Source organism: Somniosus microcephalus, chromosome 22, assembly GCF_052327205.1.
Source record: "Somniosus microcephalus isolate GS21.2 chromosome 22, FLI_Smic_1.0, whole genome shotgun sequence".
Classification (NCBI taxonomy): domain Eukaryota; kingdom Metazoa; phylum Chordata; class Chondrichthyes; order Squaliformes; family Somniosidae; genus Somniosus; species Somniosus microcephalus.
In genome coordinates, this window is record NC_141008.1 from 65901363 (window position 1) to 65918230 (window position 16868).

General features: G+C 41.6%; 1 protein-coding gene across 2 annotated transcripts in view; it reads right to left on the reverse strand.

Moving 5' to 3' along the window:
* The window catches only part of LOC147102482 (protein phosphatase Slingshot homolog 2-like), a 201785-nt gene that overhangs the window by 76678 nt on the left and 108239 nt on the right, over positions 1-16868 (reverse strand). Inside the window, exon 1 of one of the 2 annotated variants that reach the window (XM_085964976.1) lies at positions 2695-3682. The exons of the other annotated variant lie outside the window; for it this stretch is intronic. Within the exon in view, the coding sequence (XP_085821102.1) occupies positions 2695-2822 (128 nt within the window). The 5' untranslated portion in view covers positions 2823-3682. Of the gene's footprint in view, positions 1-2694; positions 3683-16868 lie in introns of those variants that run through there. 2 annotated transcript variants of the gene reach the window in all.

A 16868-nucleotide genomic window follows, 5' to 3' on the forward strand; every position in this document is an offset into this window, starting at 1 on the left:
AAAATACAGATATATTCTGTATCTGTATTATCAGATAGGGTTAATAAACCCATTTGATTAAAGTAGTGCTAATGGTTAAGAACAGACTACAATAACCTTGCAGTCTATTTTAATTATGCCTACAGCTTTTAAATGAAGTTTTTTCCCCCCTCTCAATCCTAATCTATTGCACATGGTAGTGCTTGAAATGAAACACTCGCACTCAAAAGGCAACTGGTATCCACGTGAAGTAGGTAATATCTATGCAGAATTTTCCCACTTGTGTGTGAGTAACACAATGGGGGACCTGTCACAATATATTCCACCACAATAGTTATGCTTCAACAGCTGGTCACGCAGACAGACCAGTTTTAGCTTCAAGTGCCGTGAAAATTCCCAAAGTTCACTTTAATAGGATTGTTTATATGCCAAAATGTTGAAGTGAAAATCAATACAAAACTACCGCTTGCTAAACCAGACAAACTTCTTCATTATAAGCACCCTTACAAAAAAAAAGAGGAACAATGAAAAAGTAAAAACAACAGAAAATGCTGGAAACACTCAGCAGGTCAGGCATTTGTCTGTATATTTCTTCCTCCACCTCCCTTCCAGTATTAGGTGGTCTGTTCAATGCATGAAGTAAATGAGATTCTTAGCCATTTTCAATGTAATTAAAATCCTTAAACACATAACTTGCATCAGCAATTTTCTCCCAAGTACATGCCCTTCTCAAATTGCCAGATACAGAACTCCAACTTCCTCTTGTATGCCAACTAGCTCCTGACTTGCATTAGTTTTAACAGTGGCCCAGTAGCAGATCAGTCACATATTGCCAAAGAAGAAAGTGATGGATTCATAACCTCAAAAAAGTAGTTACTGTAGATAGAGCTTACTGTTTCATGGTTTTGACACAGACCAGAGCAAGTAATGAGACTCAAAGCAAAAAGAACTTGAGATTACAGGCATACCAATTAATTTTTGCATTAATGCAAAGTAATCATCTTGTATGCATCAACAAAAGAGTAGCAGTGTAAAGACTACCAAACATACTAAAGACCACAGGTGAGAGACTGCCTCCGGTGCAGTGTAAAACATTAGCTAAAGCCGTATTTATATTGTACCAAGATTCATGCTTATGGTGCTAGCTCCCAACATTTTTTTTAAAAAACTGAGTATTCCGGACCCAGGCCTTCATGAATCACAGCAAGTTTAATCTTGGTGGTAGCTGGCCGTGCAAGATTTGCACATCAGATGTCGGTGCCACCAATGCAGGCCTGAGCGTACGGCAAAGGCAGCTTAAATGATGCAAACTGAGACTACTAATGAGTACTGAAACAGAAGTGAGAAAGAAAAATGAACAAGAATGAAAGAAAATTTGCCTTTATATAGCGCCTTTCACGACCTCAGGACATTCTCAAAGCACTTTATAGCCAATGAGGTACTTTTTGAAGTGTGGTCACTGTTGTCATACAGGCAACCAACCAACACTGCTATCAATTTGCACACAGCAAGATCCCAGTAAGAGCAATAAGATAATGACCAGATAATTTGTTTAATGATGTTGACTGAGGGATAAATATTGGCCAGGGCATCAGGGATAACTCCCATGCCAAAAGATGGCACCTCCAACGGTAAAGCAGCCCCTCAATACTACACTGAAGTGTCAGCCTAGATTACACGCTGAAGACTCCATGAACTCATGACCTTCTGACTTGGAGATTGCCTCCGAGTCAGAAGGTCATGGGTTCATGGAGACTGCAGAGCCAAGTAAAATCAGCTGAAGTTTGGATCAATCAGTACAAAAAAAACTGCCTTGCTAGTGACAATGATGCTGAAGAATTCTAGAACATTTTTTTTTAAAGAAGTAACTGGGAGTTCTCGCAATGTCCTGATCAATATTCATTCTTCAACCACCAAAACTTAAGTGGTCACTGAGGTTTTTCCTTTCATTATTTGAGACCTTGCACTGCGCAAATCGAATAGTGTGTTTGCCTACAAAATAACAGTAGCCCACTGCCTATACTTCTAAAGTAATTAACTAGCTGCGAAAGGTTTTGGGAAATTCCAAGGGTGTGAAAGGCATTATATAAATGCCAGCTCTTTCTCACTCAACAGTCACGTTAGTTTCAGATGATAAAATTGATTGAATTCTGAATAACTAATTTCTACTGCAGCTTCAAAACAGGAGGTATATACATGCAAGATTGATTACAAAGTTGATTAGTGGGGGGGGGGGGGGGGGGGGGAAAGTCTGCCTCACTTAGCCAGGAAAAGGAAGGGCCAATCCTTCATCATTCAAGTGCTCTTCCTGGCAGATCAAGCAAGTGACATTAATGCTAATTGTGGAATTTCTATCAAAAATCTAAAACAGGACGACGTGGGTTGGGAGGTAGCATTTTGGGAAAGAGATTCCATTTTGCTCAGAACATTGCTCAATGCATTAATATTTCATAGATTACTTAAGTGAAAAGACATCGATATGATGGCAACGATTACTGCAAGTGGGATAAAACCCAGTCAGCAGATTTGTGTTATTGAATACCTCAAATTACAAGCTCAATGCTGTAAATAACCCACCACAGAATACATTTTAAAAGGTGTACTGTGATAGTAACAATTACTAGACACTCTTATACAGCCAATGCACACTTCATATACTGTTAGAATTATTGTATAGCAATATCAATTTAAATTGCATAGGGTATTCGTACTTACAGGAGGTTGATCTCATTTTGAGAAATAACCGCATTTTCTGAAAAGTAAGGCGTCATCTTCACGCCATAGCAAGAACACCAGCTCCCGACATCTGGCTTTTCTTCATTCAAAATAGCGTCCAGAGTCATCTGGACACTTATTAATTAAATGTATATATATATATTTTTTTTTAAAAAGCTATCGGCCCTTATTTTCGCAATCGATCTCAAAAAAGGAACACATTTAGAATGTTAAAATCAAATCAGAGATTGTTAACTTCTTGTAGGATTGGAGGTCAAATCGCTTGAAGGAGTTAACAGATAACCCGTGTCCTGCAGATTAACTGGGCAAAGCTATCTGCGTTCGGTGCATGGACTGGATTACTTTGTCGTGCTGAGTGCAAGCGGAACTCAAGAGCACGGTATGCGAGTGTACAGCGATGGGGCTTTCGCATGCACTCAGCACCGAGCTCTCGCTGCGTCTGTGCCGACTCAGCCCTGCGGCAGTGGTGCAGTTGTATTAAAGAAAAAAGCGTCGAATTCAGGACAGTCACAGGGATCACCGTTTCATTCTGAAGCTTCGAGGAGATTGGGCTGGAAGAATCTCGATTTCCTATCCTACTATTCCGGTCCGCGCTCAGTTTGTGTGCGCCCCTCTCTTTGCTCCCTGTATAAAGCCCACGCTGATCTGACAACTTATCTGCTCTGGTTTCCCGGTCAGCTGTTTCACAACTGCAGCGCACTTCCTCCAGAGCCGGGGGGTGGAGGAACAGGAGGACGTCAAGGGGTTATCAGACAGCCAGGCGGTCGCGCCACAATCCCAAACAAATCACAAAAGCTCGATTAAACTCCCATTCTTCCTGTATCGTTTCTACCCAAAAAAAACTTACTCGACGCCAAACTACAACCTTAGGTAATGTTTTATTTTCCCAGTACAAACGCCGTACCCGAGTTATCCGGACAACTAATTTGCAGTTACTTCACGTGTAAAATGTAACCAGTAATTTACTTCCTTAAATCATTTGCTTTTGTTAAACGAGTAAGGCTTAATAGTTTACACAGTTTTTAAAAAATTCTTAAATCTCTATTTTATACTTACTGCCTATCTGACCACATACCCCAAACACCACCTCGGAGGAAAGGCAATCACGAATGTCTCTGGGAACTTCTATCCACTTTTCTTCCCTCCCATCACAAAGGTGCTTCACCTCTGCTTGGACACCCACCCAATGACCCAGCTGAGATTGGCAACATATCTCCTGGGAGAAAGCAAATGCAAACATAAAATACTGGGATTTGAAACTGGCTCTCACCCCGTAATCTATTTCACTTATCTTAGTGTAGCATATTTCTATTTCTTTTTAAAAGTTTCTGGCATTCCTGAAAGCGCAGTGAGTAAATGTATTGCTTGGTGTGGTTGTGGCTGATAAACTAGAACTAAAGTGGGTGTGTGTAGTCTGTAAGCTTTTAGCGAGAGCAATGGTAGGGGTGATGCAATTAGACTGGGAGTTTGGGGTAAGAAGGGAGGGGCTTGGGGTAAGAAGGGAGGGGTTTGGGGTAAGAAGGGAGGGGCTTGCTGCTACTATAATAATCACTATACAATGAGTCCTCCTCGAAAATGCATGTATGTGGAGTTCAGGTGGGGCAAAAGTTGCACAGTAAGATCGCACGCTGACATTTTGGCTTATGCATGAAGAATGGGCATCAGAGACTGCCAGCACCTGTGGAACCTAACCCCACCACAGATCAACAGATTGAAGGGGAGGGGGAATTTAAAAAAATATATATATTTAAAATCCAGGAGAGGCGTGAAATAATACTTCACTTTCTCTCTGTGACCCCAATTTGTAGTCTCCAGGTGGAGTCAACAGGGTTGTGATCAGAAAGCCAGTGAATGCCAGCAAGTGATTGAAGAAGGCAGGTCATCACAGCTGAATTTGATGCTGTCCCCAACTGACTACATATGAAACACACTCACTCTTTCCAGCAGGGATCACTTGATCATAATCAGGAGAGGGATAGCTGGAAATGTTTTCCGCCACCTAGTCCAGGAACACTGAAGCCAAATGTATTCATCTCCGGATTGCCTTGGCAGGAATCTGCTAGCTCAGCATATTGTGTGATGTATTTATCCAGTGGCAGTCCTTCCTGGAATATTTTTAACTACAAAAAAAATTTCTTAGAAAAAAAAAGTTGGCAGAAGTAATTTTAAAGGAAATTAATCACTTGTGTATTAGTTTTTAAGATATTATTTCTTTGACATATATGAACATGGACACCCTCTGTTAATCACAGATGGGAAAACATCATGGAGTGCATTCACCAGCCAGCATAGATTTGAGACATTGTTATTTTACAGATTATGGGGGAGCTGTATATCTTTTACAATACTATTCACACTGAAACCCAACTGGATTACATGTTCTGCACAGATCCACTTGTCTGCTTTTCTTCACCTTGAATGAAATCTCTTGGGGTCTACATTGGAGTCCCTCAACTAAGGTTTGCTAATTTATTCAAAGGAGGCTGTTACCACACAACCATGTCAGAAGTTCCTCCTCCCCACAGAATTACTTTCTGAAGGGAAATAGTACATGTTATAGAACCACAAAGAGCCCATTTAGTGAATCATATCTATGCTGGCTCTGCTAGAAAAATTCAAAACTATCCCCACTACCTTGATCTCTTCCCATAACGCTGCATCTCTATGTATATCTACTCTTCAAATATACAATGGTCTATACCTCAACTAATCCCTGTGGCAAAGGATTTCATGCTCTCTCTCTCTAATTTCTACTAACTTCTCACTCTAAATGAGGATTTTACATTAACTCTTCAACACTGATTTTACAACCAAAGGAAATAATCTCTTCCTATCCGCCCTATTAAAACTTTTAATTTTAAAAACCTCTACAATACCTGCTCTTGGTCTTCTGATCCAGTGGAAATAGACCCAGCATTTCCAGTCTCGCCACACAACTACAGTTCCTCATCCCTTGCATCATCCTGATGAATCTATGCTGTACATTATGACTTTAATATCTGTTCTGTAATGGGGCACCCAAAACTGCACATAATATTCTAACTGCGAATCACCTATTCATTGTAAAGCATTTTGGGACATCCTGAGCTTATGAAAAGTGCTAATTAAATTATTTCTTTCTTATGGTCTTATATTTCCAAGTCAGGATGGTGTGTGACTTTGAGGTGATGGTGTTCCCATGCGCCTGCTGCCCTTGTTCTTCTAGGTTGTAGAGGTCATGGGTTTGGGAGGTGCTGTTGAAGAAGCCTTGGTGAGTTGCTGCATCTTGCAGCTGCTCTAATGGCACAATTGGTAAAAAGTGTATAAATGGCCTGGTGTGGTACAGAATAACAGACCAGGAATGTCCACGGTTCAATCCTGATGGAAATACACAGCAGCTCCGGCAGCACTTGTGGAGAAACAGATATCGGTCAGTCGACATTTCAGGTCTTGAGACCCTTCTTTAAGAGGGGGTTGATGGTAGTGCAGTTGATGTGTACATAGACTTTTAGAAGGCGTCTGACAGAGCGCCACATAATAGACTGGTTAACAAAATTTAAGCTCATGGGATTAAAGGGGCAGTTGCAGCGTGGATATGAAATTGACTAAGAGGCAGAAAGCCGAGAGCAGTAGTGAGTGGTTGTGTTTCCAGACTGCAGGAAAGTATACAGTGGTGTTCCCCAGGGGTCAGTATTAGGTCCACTGCTCTTTTTGATATATATTAATGACCTGGGTATAGGGGGCCTAATTTCAAAGTTTGCAAATGACACATAGCTCGAAAATGTAGTAAAGCATGAGGAAGATAGTAGCAGACTTCAGGACAACATAGACTGGTGAAATGGGCAGGCAGATTCATTTTAATGCAGAGCAGTGTGAAGTGATACAGCAATATAAATTAAATGGTACTTTTTTTTTTAAGGGGGTGCAGGAACAGAGAGATCTGGGGGTTCACATACACAAATCTTTGAAGGTGGCAGGACAATTCGATAAGGCTGTTAAAGCATACATGATCTTGGGCTTTATAAAGAGAGGCATAGAGCACAAAAAGTAAAAAAGGCATGGTAAACCTTTACAAATCACTGGTTAGGCCTCTGCTAGAATATTGTCTCTCATTCTGGGCACCATACTTTAGGAACAATGTCGAAACCTTGGAAAGTGTAGAGGGTATATACCAAAACAGTACCAAGGATGAGGGACTTAAGTTATGTGGAGAGACTAGAGATGCTGGGATTGTTCTCCTTAGAGCACAGAAGATTAAGGGAAAATTTAATAGAGGTGTTCAAAATTATGAGTGATTTTGATAAGAGTAAATAAAAGAGAAACTGTTTCCAGTGGCAGAACAGTCAGTAACCAGAGGACACAGATTTAAGGTCATAGAGTTATACAGCACAGAAAGAGGCCCTTCTGCCCATCGTGTCCGCACCGGCCATCAAGCCCTATCTATTCTAATCCCATTTTCCAGCACTTGGTCCATAGCCTTGTATGCTATGGCGTTTCAAGTGCTAATCTAAATGCTTCTTGAATGCTGTGAGGGTTTCTGCCTCTACCACCCTTTCAGGCAGTGAGTTCCAGATTCCAACCACCCTCTGGGTGAAAAAGTTTTTCCTCAAATCCCCTCTAAACCTCCTGCCCTTTACCTTGAAACTATGCCCCCTGGTTATTGACCCCTCTACTAAGGGGAAAAGTTCCTTTCTATCTACCCTATCTATGCCCCTCATAATTTTGTACACCTCCATCAGGTCCCCCCTCCACCTTCTCTGCTCTAAGGAAAACAACCCCAGCCTGTCCAGTCTCTCTTCATAGCTGAAGCGCTCCAGCCCAGGTAACATCCTGGTAAATCTCCTCTGCACCCTCTCCAATGTAATCACATCCTTCCTATAGTGTGGCGACCAGAACTGCACACAGTATTCCAGCTGTAGCCTAACCAGCGTTTTGTACAGCTCCATCATAACCTCCCTGCTCTTATATTCTATGCCTCGGCTAATGAAAGCAAGTATCCCATATGCCTTTTTAACCACCTCATCTACCTGTCCTGTTGCCTTCAGGGATCTATGTACAGTACATGCACACCAAGGTCCCTCTGATCCTCTGTCCTTCCTAGGGTCCTACCATTCATTGTGTACTCCCTTGCCTTGTTAGTCCTCCCAAAATGCATCACCTCACACTTTTCAGGGTTAAATTCCATTTGCCACTGTTCTGCCCATTTAACCAACCCGTCTATATCATCCTGTAGCCTGAGGCTTCCCTCCTCGCTATTTACCACTCCACCAATTTTTGTGTCATCTGCGAACTTACTGATCATACCTCCTACATTCATATCTAAAATCATTAATGAACACTACAAACAGCAAAGGACCCAGCACTGATCTCTGCGGTACACCACTGGACACAGGCTGGGCAAAAAATCTGGGGGGGGGGGGGGGAAGGGGAGAGAAGAGAGAGAAAATGAGGCAAGATTCTTTTAAAATAAATGCAGCGAGTCATTATGATCCGAAAAAGGTGGTGGAAGCAGATTCAGTAGTAACTTTCAAAAGGAAATTGGATATATACACAATTTTCAGGGCTATGGGGAAAGAGCAGAGGAGTAGGATTAGGATTAATTGGATTGTTCTTTCAGAGTCAGCACAGACAAGATTGGCCAAATGACCTCCTCCTTTGCTGTATGATTCTTAGGACTTGAGTATTTCTAGCCTTTTTTGTTTTCGATTTCAGATTTCCAGGGTCTGTAGTATTTTTCTTTTTGTTAAATCCCTGATCTCAGCGGAATTAGCTCATCTCAGCCAAGCAACAGCAAGGTGATGGGATTGGTTTTAATCGCCTTTGGGCAGAGAGAAGGGGCGGGGAGGGGAGGGAGGAGGGGGGAGTGGGGGGGGAGGAGGGGGGAGTGGGGGGGGGGGGGGGGGGGGGGAGGGAAAGCAAAGCATGAGCCAGGGTTCCCATTCCTACTGGAAAGTGCATGTATGTAGATGTTAGAGGAGAACAAGATGAATCTTGGTGATGATGCTCCCCTACCCATGGCAAATTATCTTCCAGTACTTCCTGTCTGGGCTCATATGAAGACTGGCCAATTGGGTTAAGTACCAGGGAAATGCTGGTGCCCACAGACCTGGACCACAGCATAAATCAACACCTTCAATAAAGAAGGGGAGAAAAGGGCAAGAAGAATCAAAAACAGTGATCTTTTCACCTGAATTAAACAAATTATAAAGTAAGTTCACCAATCCTACACTCCCATCAAGCATGGAACAGTCATCAGAACTATAATGTTGTAGCCTTATCTTTGACTTGTGCTTCCTTCAAACTTGGCTCCTTACTAGGAGAGTGGAATCAGTGAATTTATCCTCACATTTTAATGGAAAAGAAAACTGTTTAATTTCTTCATTTCCAACAAACACCAATTTTCAGAGCTACTTCATTAATTCACACAGATGTGAGCAGGAGCGGCGGCGGCGGCCTGGAAGGAGCACCAGAGAAGTCCCAGAACATAGCGCGGATCTCAGTAGGAGCAGCGGCAGCGGCTTAAAGGGAGCACCGGAAAAGGCCCAGAACATAGCCCAGATCGCAGTGGGAGCAGAGGCAGCGGCCTGAAAGGAGCACCAGAGAAGGCCCAGAACATAGCGCGGATCTCAGTGGGAGCAGCGGCAGAAAGGGAGCCGAGTAGCAACTTAAAAAAACAAGGAATGATGTTACAGGACAGCAGGTAGGTGATTGGTTGGTGAGTATTACAGCTCTTTTGCCCTCTAGGTTAAGTGGATTAAATTCAGAACTGGGAGAGTATTAACTACTATAACTTTATTGAATTAATAACAAACTAAATTACTAATTAAAATTAAAAGTAAAAAGTCGTTTGAATAAATACTGTAACTAATTATATAATTAGTAAGGTTAGACAGAGATGGCAGTGCAGGTGGTGTTGTAACTGCAGCGTGTGGGAGTTGGTGGAGACCAGTGAGATCCCGAGCAACCACATCTGCGGTAAGTGCCTGCAGCTCGAGGAACCTTGGCTCAGAGTTGTTGAGCTGGAGTCCGAGCTGCAGACATTGTGATGCATCAGGGAAGGGGAGAGTTACCTGGACACTTTGTTCCAGGAGGCAGTCACACCCCTTAGGTTAAGCAGTACTTTAGAGTTAGTCAATGATCAGGAGGGTATGGGGACCCAGGATGAAGTGATGGAGGAGTCTCAGCCCTTGACCTTGTCCAACAGGTACGAGGTACTTGCTGCCTGTATGGATGAGAACAAGGACTGCAGGGAGGATGGGCAAACTGACCACGGCACCATGGTACAGGAGACCATTCAAGGGGGGGGCAGGGGGTGGGATTAAAAAGGAATGTGGTAGTGGTAAGCAACAGTAGAGTCAGGGGGATAGATACTGTTCTCTGCAGCCGCAACAAGGAGTACCGAAGGTTGTGTTGCCTGTCAGGGTTAAGGATATCGCCTTGCGGCTGGAGGAGAACTTGGAGTGGTCCACGTAAGAACCAACGACACAGGGAGAACTAAGAATGAGGTTCTGCTGAGGAAGTTTGAGGAGCTAGGATCCAAATTAAAAAGCAGAATCTCAAATGGTAATAATCTCTGGATTGTTACCTGAGCCATGTGAAAATTGGCATAGGGACAAACAGATTAGAGGTTTAAATGCATGGCTTAAAGAATTGTGTGGGAAGAAGGGGTTTCAGTTCATGGGGCACTGGCACCAGTACTGGGGAAAGAGGGAGCTGTTCCGATGGGACGGGCTCCACTTAAACCGCTGGGACCAGTGTCCTGGCGAATCTATTAACTAGAGCAGTAGAGAGGGCTTTAAATGAATGAAGGGGGAGGTGGGAGGATTCAGGAAAGAGTCAATTTAAAAGCAGTGAGAGAAATGTCAAGGCTCTAGAGCAGAGTAGAGTTTTGGGTAAAAATAAGCAGAGTGGGTCAGGAAGGGAGAGAGAGAGAGTAACAAAGGTAATAGGGCATCAGTGACTAAGGTGACATCAGGGAAATATAGAAATAAGTCAAGCTAAAGGCACTATATCTAAATGCGCGAAGCATTCGCAACAAAATACATGAATTAACAGCACAGATAGAAATTAACAGGTTTGATCGAATAGCCATTACGGAGACATGGTTGCAAAGTGGCCAAGGTTGGGAACTAAATATTCCAGGATACTTAACTTTTAGAAGAGATAGGCAAAATGGAAAAGGAGGAGGGGTAGCCCTGATAATAAAGGGTGGGATAAAGACTGTAGAGAGAAAGGATCTTAGCTCTGAAAATCAAGGAGTAGAATCAGTTTGGGTGGAGCTAAGAAACAGCAAGGGGCAGAAAACATTGGTGGGAGTTGTTTATAGGCCCCCAAACAGTAGATGTAAAGTAGGGCAGAGTATAAATCAGGAAATTAGAGACACATGGGTAATACAGTAATCATGGGGGACTTTAATCTACATATAGACTGAGCAAACCAAATTTGCAGTAATAGTGTGGAGGACGAAGTCATGGAATGTATACAAGATAGGTTTCTAGATCAGTATGTTGAGGAACCAACTAGAGAACAGGCTATTTTAGATCTAGTATTGTGCAACAAGAAAGGGTTAATTAATAACCTTGTAGTAAAGGGGCCTTTAAGGAAGAGTGACCATAATATGATAGCATTTTATAATAAGTTTGAAAGTGATTTAGTTAAATCCAAAACTAGGGTCTTAAATCTAAACAAAGCAAACTGCATAGGTATGAGGGGCGAGTTAGCCAAGGTAAATTGGGAAACGACATTAAAAGGGTATGATGGTAGACAAGCAATGGCTAGCATTTAAAGAATTAATACATAATTTACAACAAATATACATTCCTTTAAAGCACAAAAACCCCACAGGAAAAGGGGTCCAACCGTGGCTAACAAGAGAAGTTAAAGATAGTATTAGATCAAAGGAAGAGGCTTATAATTTTGCCAAAAAGAGTAGTAAGCCAAAGGATTGGGAGGATTTTAGAATTCAGCAAAGGACCAAGAAATTAATAAAGAAAGGGAAAATAGAATGAGTAAATATTTCGCGAGACACATAAAAAGACTGTAAAAGCTTCTATAGGTATGTAAAAAGGAAAAGATTAGCAAAAGTAAAACGTGGGTCCCTTACAGGCTGAGACAGGAGAAATTATAATGGGGAATAAGGAAATGGCAGAGAAATTAAACAAATACTTTGTGTCTGTCTTCACGGAAGAAGATGCAAAAAACTTCCCGGAAATAGTGGAGAACCAAGGGTCTAGCGAGAATGAGGAACTGAAAGAAATTAGTATTAGTAGAAAAATACTGGAGAAATTAAATGGGACTGAAAGCTGATAAATCCCCTGGACCGGATGGCCTACATCCTAGGGTTTTGAAGAGGTGGCTATAGAGATAGTGGATCATTGGTTGTCATTTTCCAAAATTCCATAGATTCTAGAACGGTTCCTGCAGATTGGAAGGTAGCAAATGTAACCCCACTATTTAAGAAAGGAGGGAAGAGAGAAAACGGGGAACTACAGACCAGTTAGCCTGACATCAGTAGTAGGAAAAATGCTAGAATCGATCATTAAGGACGTGGTAACAGGACACTTAGAAAATAATAATGGGATTGGGCAGAGTCAACACGGATTTATGAAAGGGAAGTCATGTTTGACGAATCTGTTTTGAGGTTGTAACTAGCAGAATAGATGAGGGGAACCAGTGGATGTGCTGAATTTGGATTTTCAAAAGGCATTCGATAAGGTGTCACACAAAAGAGGTTAGTGAACAAAATTAGAGCTCATGGGATTGAGGGTACTTTACTGGAGGATTGGTTAACAGACAGAAAACAAACAGAGTAGGAATAAATGGATCATTTTCATTTTCATGGCAGGCTGTAACTAGTTGGGTACCGCAAGGATCAGTGCTTAGGCCTTAGCTATTCACAATCTATAGCAATGAATTGGATGAGGGGACTAAATGTAATATATCCAGGTTTGCTGATGGTACAAAGCTAGGTGGGAATGTAAGTTGCAAGAACGAATCAGAGGCTTCCAGGGGATATAGAAAGGTAAGTGAATGGGCAAGAACATAGCAAATGGAATATAATGTAGAGAAATGTGAAGTTATCCACCTTGGTAGGAAAAAAAAGAAAAGCAGAATATTTTTTAAATGGTGAGAGATTGGGAAATGTTGGTGTTCAGAGTGACCTGGGTGCCCTTGTACACGAATCACTGAAAGTTAACATGCAGGTACAGCAAGCAATTAGGAAAGCAAATGGTATGTTGGCCTTTATTACAAGAGGATTTGAGTATAAGAGTAAAGACGTCTTACTGCAATTATTTAGGGCCCTGGTGAGACCACACCTGGAGTATTGTGTACAGTTTTGGTCTCCTTACCTAAGGAAGGATATACTTGTTATAGAGGGAGTGCAACGAAGGTTCACCAGACTAATTCCTGGGATGGGGGGGATTGTCCTATGAGGAGAGATTGAGTAGACTAGGCCTATAGTCTCTGGAGTTTAGAAGAATGAGAGGTGATCTCATTGAAACATACAAAATTCTTACAGGGCTTGACAGGGTAGATGCAGGGAGGCTGTTTCCCCTGGCTGGGGAGTCTAGAACCAAGGGTCACAGTCTCAGAATAAGGGGTCGGCCATTTAGGACTGAGATGAGGAGACATCTCTTCACTCAGAGGGTGGTGAATCTTTGGAATTCTCTACCCCAGAGGGCTAAAGAGGCTCAGTCGTTGAGTATATTGAAGACAGAGATCGATAGATCTTTGGATATTAAGAGAATCAAGGGATATGGGGATAGTGCAGGAAAGGAGTTGAGGTAGAAGATAAGCCACGATTTTATTGAATGGCGGAGCAGGCGTGAGGGGCTGAATGGCCGACTCCTGATCCTATTTCTTATGTTCTTATTAAACGAACATTGAAGTTTTCATGATAAAGGCAGTACTAGAAAAATGTGATTCATAGAAATCTCTCTCTTGAATCAGTGTTTAGCTGATGATGAAATGGGATGACTTTCCACTCATTGTTTTTGATATGTTGAAATTTGGTATGTTGAAATCTGCACGATATCAATTTTCAACCACACAGCACAATACCAATAGTGTGTTCATTGAGCAATAGGGTCATGCAATGTAACATTTGTACATAAAGTACAGTATAAGAGGATCTTATGTAGGCTTGATGATGTCATTTCCTGACAGGAAAAAAAGTAAAGCTTACCATCAACACGCTTGTAACAAAAGGCACGATAGGGTCAAGAAGTCTCTGTACTCTTGCAAAACGCATATAGGAAAATTTAAAATGAACTCCTCCGATTATATTGTTCAATGTGTACAGCTGGGATTAGAAAAGTTTGATTGCTGATGAATTCATGAGCTCATATATGTCATAATATGAGGTCTATCCGAGGGCTGCTGACGGTAGCATCCACATCACTGCTAAGCTGAGATTAGCTAACTTCCAACAGACCAAGAATCAAACCTGGGAGTTTCCTGGTTTAACTGTCCGTGCTGCACACTGGATAAGCTTGCTATGTTGTTCATTTGTTAAGTTCACTCCAGTTTTCTTATGCATAAAATTGCAAGAATTAACTCTGTTTTAATGTTTGGGCCTTTAATTGGCTGAAAACAACAGCCTTTAAAGCCAGTTTCCAGTAAGTGAAAATCATCTTTCTTGCGTTCAGGCTGACTCAAGTTACATGAAACCTTGGTATTCTGTTCAATCCAAAGCCGAGGGTCAGACCCCACATTCCGTTGATCACTAAGACAACTTACTTCCACCTCCGTAACTTACCATCTCCAACAAAAATCCTTATCCATACTTTTCTCATCTCCAATTACTCTAACACCCTCTTTTCCAACATTCCATTCTTCACCCTCCATAAACTCCAACTTGTCCAAAACTCAAGTGTCAGTGTCCTGTCCAGCACTAAGTCCCACTTATGCATTACTACCACCCTCACTATCTCTTTCTTCCCCCATACACATTACAATTAAATTCTCATTTTCATCTTCAAATCTCTCCAAGGCCTAACTACACCCTATGTCTCCAACCTTATGCCATGTCTGGTCTTCTGACTCTGGTCCTTTGTGCAATGCTCTCTCCATTAATCTACCACTAATGAATTTGCCTTCAACTGCCTCCACCCAACTCCTGGATCTCCCTCCCCAAGCCCTGCCACCTCCGCACTTCCTTCTCCATCTTTAAAAACCCATCTTTAAAGAAGCTTTTGGTTACCTCCTAACTCTCCAGTTATTGCTCATTTTCATGTCCACCACCCTGTCCCTCTATAAAGCATCCTGGGGCATATTCCACATTAAAGGTACCAAGTAACACAACTTGTTGGTGGTCACAGTGGATGCTGGGGAGGGGAAAAAGCAAGGCACATAAGATTTTAAAAGTTAAGATTTTTTGAAAACTAGGACAGGAAACATAAACTAGGTGAGATTAAGTAGCGAAAATAAAATGTTGAATAATTATCTTTTGACAGAAAAGTACAGGAAAAAAGTGGGTTAGACAGGATGAGCAGAATTTGAAACTTAAATATTTTTTTTAATGTACATTATACTTCAAATGAGTTCATCCTACAGAATTATTATTACTACAAAAGACTAAAGAGGGTGGAAAAAATCCAAAAGGTTTCCATTCCTGATTACTATCCACTAATTCCTGGCAGAAAGAGAACGAGTAGTTATGGTTGAATAGGCTGCTGATACACACACGGTTTAGATTTACACATGAAGAATAGAGTGCTGGGCAAGGTACTGGAGAGTATCTAACTTCCATGTAACTGTACATTCATCGGAGTCAGTGAGGTGAAAAGTGGGATAGGGAAGAATGAACATTTATTTAAAGAGACACAATTGCAAGGTTCTTATCTTCCCCAAAAATAGTTCAAACACCACAACTGGTTCAGAATATAAAAACAAAGTTCCATAACAAAAGCCCAGGTTAAAGGAAAGCAAACTGTAGATATTTATTTATGAACAGGACAGTGTCCCATTACGGTTCTGTGATATCAAATGAGCTTTACCATTCCTAGAATTGTGAAGTAGAATGGATAAAACCAGTATACATGTCCTCAGTTTCAGCAGTGAAGGCAGGCACTAATAAAAATAATATTGTCAGGCTGACCCCTACCTTACTGTACTTTCACTCAACTGAAAGGGGGGCAGAACTAGTGTCACATGGAACCTGCTGAAAAACAGTTTCTGCTGCCAAGTCCGCAAATGGACTTACAAAAATTAGGCGCATTATACTGGCTCCACTTAAAAAGCTGTGAAAGTGGGCATCCAAGAGATGGTCCAGTTCTGATGAAAGGTCATCAACCTGAAACGTTAACTTTCTCTCTCCACAGAGGCGGCTGCCGGACCAGCTGAGTATTTCCAGCATTTTCTGTTTATATATCTAATACATGGTTTTGCAAGAGCACAATGGCACCTTGTATGTTAATCATGTGATGCATGACAAAGTACAAGCCAGGAAAAAGGCCAATTTGCAATTGCACTGCAGTTGGTTCCACTTGGTGTAAATCGAAGAACTTGGAACAGGAAAAGTCTACTGGCCCAAAAACATGTCCCTTTTTCATTGCTCAGACCGCCTATCACCTTCAGGCCACATCCATTAATTCCTTCTCTTCAGAAAGGCATCTAACTTAGTACAGTATGCATCAACAATAGCCAACTTAAATAGCAAACTTATACTGCCAGGTTGGGGGGGAATCACAGTCACAATCAAGAGAGTGCTAGGTGCAAAGAGAGTGTTTACTTTCTCAAAATATTAATTTAAAGAACCCTCTCTGATTCAGTTTATATAATACCCAATATCTGGTTTGAAAGTGAGATGGGAAAAAAGAAAAAGACAGGGTCATAAGTGAAAAGTATTAACTCTATTTTATGGAGATAATTAACTCAAGGCTCCAATTTAATGTTAATCGACTACACTGAGCTCCATGATGTCCAGAATCCTGGGAAGCAAGAATTTAGTGGTGTTGGTATGTGCTGGAGCCAGTGTCAGAAGAGTCAATCGATGCAAATGCTACTTTGGCTCCTGATTACTTTCCAGTGTCCCCTGCTGGAAGAGGCATCTATATCAGATGAACTGTACAAACCACAAGTCCACACCTTTAGGAAAGGAAGGAAAATAAAAAGGAGCAAACTTGAGTATAATTACACTTCAGCTGCTCTGGCGAAATCCTTGTGTATTAGTA